This window comes from Ursus maritimus, unplaced genomic scaffold (assembly GCF_017311325.1).
Source record: "Ursus maritimus isolate PB19 unplaced genomic scaffold, ASM1731132v1 scaffold_3, whole genome shotgun sequence".
Classification (NCBI taxonomy): domain Eukaryota; kingdom Metazoa; phylum Chordata; class Mammalia; order Carnivora; family Ursidae; genus Ursus; species Ursus maritimus.
Window position 1 is genome coordinate 85,223,219 of NW_024425563.1, and position 3,125 is coordinate 85,226,343.

At 46.7% G+C, this 3,125-nt stretch overlaps 1 protein-coding gene across 1 annotated transcript in view; it reads left to right on the top strand.

Moving 5' to 3' along the window:
- The window catches only part of KMT2E (lysine methyltransferase 2E (inactive)), a 95,100-nt gene extending 92,685 nt beyond the window's left edge, over positions 1-2,415 (top strand). The window contains exon 27 of the mRNA XM_040644362.1: positions 145-2,415. Within this exon, the coding sequence (XP_040500296.1) occupies positions 145-1,653 (1,509 nt within the window). The 3' untranslated portion in view covers positions 1,654-2,415. The remainder of the gene's footprint in view (positions 1-144) is intronic.
- The last annotated feature ends 710 nt before the right edge of the window (positions 2,416-3,125 follow it).

Genomic DNA, 3,125 nt, shown 5'->3' on the forward strand with positions numbered 1-3,125 from the left:
CCCCCCCCGTCTCTGACGGACTTCCCCAGTCCGCCTTACTCTCTCCCCCTTTCTAAAGTGCATCCGAAGTGACATTCAGTACCACTGGTAACAAACCTCAATACATGTAAGACGTTCCTTACGGGGTTCGTTTTCTTTCCACAGCCTGGTTCCCCGGGACCCGTACTTCCTGTTCAGCCACATGGGAAAATACCCACAAAGTCCGATTCCCACTGGGAGGCCACAGCTACCGCGTCGGAAGCGGAGAACGGGGTGCACCTGAAAGCAGAGCTCCCCCAGAAGCAGCTGTTAAGTAACACGCAAGCACTTCCAAAGAACCCTCCTCAGCCGCTCGCTCGAGGCTCAGCCGAGCAACTTTCCCAGAAGCTGCCGTCCGCGCCAGTCAAGTTGCACTGTCCTCCGTCCCCTCACGTAGAAAATCCTCCCAAGTCCTCGACACCCCACCCACCTGTGCAGCACGGTTATCTCTCACCAAAGCCCCCTTCCCAGCAGCTAGGATCGCCCTACAGGCCTCATCATGCACAGTCACCTCAAGTGGGAACGCCTCAGCGAGAGCCTCAGAGAAATTTCTACCCAGCAGCACAGAACCTTCCAGCCAGTACTCAGCAGGCCCCGTCTGGAGCACTATTCACACAGACCCCCTCAGGACAATCTTCAGCGACATATAGTCAGTTTACCGCCCCCAGTCTGAGCAGCACGGCACCGCCCCCTCCACCCCCTCCGCCCCCTTCTTCCTCGTCTTATTATCAAAACCAGCAGCCCTCCTCAAACTTTCAGAATTATAATCAGCTTAAAGGTAGTCTTGCCCAACAGACTGTGTTTGCATCAGGACCAAATCAAGCACTTCCGGGCGCCGGCAGCCAGCAGCCCGCTCCAGGCCACCACGTCACTCCAGGGCACTTCTTGCCTTCTCCGAACCCTCCTCTTCACCATCAAACTGCTGCCGCCGTGGTGCCCCCCCCGCCACCCCCACCCCCGGCCCCAGGGCCACACCTTGTCCAGCAGCCCAGTTCCCATCAGCAACACACTGTTGCTCACGTCGTAGGGCCCGTTCACGCGGTCACCCCTGGGTCACACATTCATTCTCAAACTGCTGGACACCATTTGCCACCACCCCCGCCACCTCCCGGTCCTGCCCCTCATCACCACCCGCCACCCCATCCTTCCACAGGACTCCAAGGTCTACCAACACAACACCAGCATGTGGTCAATTCAGCACCCCCCCCACCGCCGCCGCCGCCACCTTCCAGCGTTTTGGCTTCTGGGCACCATACCACCTCTGCTCCAGCCTTACACCATCCACCTCATCAAGGACCTCCACTTTTTCCTGCAACCGCTCATCCAGCCGTACCACCGTATCCCTCCCAAGCCACACATCACACCACTCTGGGACCGGGACCCCAACACCAGCCTTCTGGAACAGGGCCACATTGTCCACTACCAGTCGCAGGTCCTCATCTCCAGCCCCAAGGACCAAACAGTATTCCAACACCTCCTGCTTCAGGGTTCTGTCCTCATCCTGGCTCTGTGGCCCTGCCTCATGGGGTTCAAGGACCTCAGCAGGCCTCGCCAGTGCCTGGACAGATTCCGATTCACAGAGCACAGGTGCCACCGACATTTCAGAACAATTACCATGGTTCAGGGTGGCATTAAAATGGACTGCAAAAACATTTTTTAAAATGTGCTGTAAGATAAACTGTATATTTCATATGTACCTATTAAGGTACTTTTTAAAGCTTGTACATGAAACTTTGTATAAAAAAAAAAAACACCAGTGCTCTTTCATTGTATTTTTCCCATTTTTGCTTTTTAAAATTCCTTAAAAAATGTGCTGTTAAGCCAGTATTAGGTATCTTTATTTTGTAAGTGAACATTCCAGCTGTTTCTCTGGCAGATTTGATGCTACATGATCTTTAAATTTCATTGTTGCAGTTAAAATTCATTTAGTGAATGTTTTCTATATTATTTTATACATATGCATTTAAGTACACAGCTAAGTAATGGCACTATGAGGATTTTCTTTTTTTTTCCTGTCAGCAGTTCCGTGAGTGCATCCTAGGTATATTAAAAAAAAAAAAAATGCAATACAGATTTTTATAGTTTGGTGTGGACATGGCTCATTTTGTTTTATCGGTTATTTGCAAGCAAAATGTAATTTAATGTATAGATGATTTTTAATGTCTCCTGACAAACTGTAAATACTGCATTTCTTTTGCGTATATAATTGCTTACAGCTTTTCTCATTTGATATATAGAATTGTACATATGACAAGTCTTTGCAAAACTGTGTGATCTTTGTGAAAGTAGTACAGTATATGGCCTTTAATTTCTTTTTTATTTTAAATATACTGTCACATTGAAGCACTGGTTGGGCATTTTAATTCATGTTAATAAATCACAATTATGTCAGTTTTACCAAATTGTCCTGTATAACTTCTGTGATTGGAATCTGTTTAAACAAGTGTTTTTTTGCTTGTTTTTTTACAAAAGTTCCATTTTTTCAGATCTAGTTTGTCAGTAGCCTTCCATTTTCTGCAGCTACACCTACCTCGGCTGGACTGTAGCAGACATCAGGAGGCAGTGAGGGGCTGGTTGGTCCTGTAACGTTCCTTCCTGTCATTTCTGCAGGAAACTCCTGTGCTGGGTGGAGGCTCTGCCTCTAATTGACATCATGCAAAATGTGAACCCATATCATTCAAGTATTACACGTGATCGAGTTCTAGACCGGAACTGACAACTGTTTGTGAAAACATGGCGTAGTTTTGCCTGACACCGCAGACACCTCATTTGCACCCTGTAGAACATGCATGACTGCAACGTCCTACTGATCAATCAAAATTATTTGAAAACCTTAAATTGACATTTACTATCCAGCTATATATAGTATTAAAAAGAAAGTAATAGGAGGTCCTAAAATTTTGATTTGGGCATATAAAACAAAGGAAAACAGCATCATTAAGAGTTCGCAAGTGAAATGAAAATAATAGCCTCTCAGGTGAACACTTGGCTGAAATGCCCAATGCTAGTTTTTGTTTTGGAAAAATCGTCTTATACCTCTTAGGAGGATTAAGTAGAACCGTAAGTAATGACACGAACACATTTTTCCAATTTTCACCTAATTAACA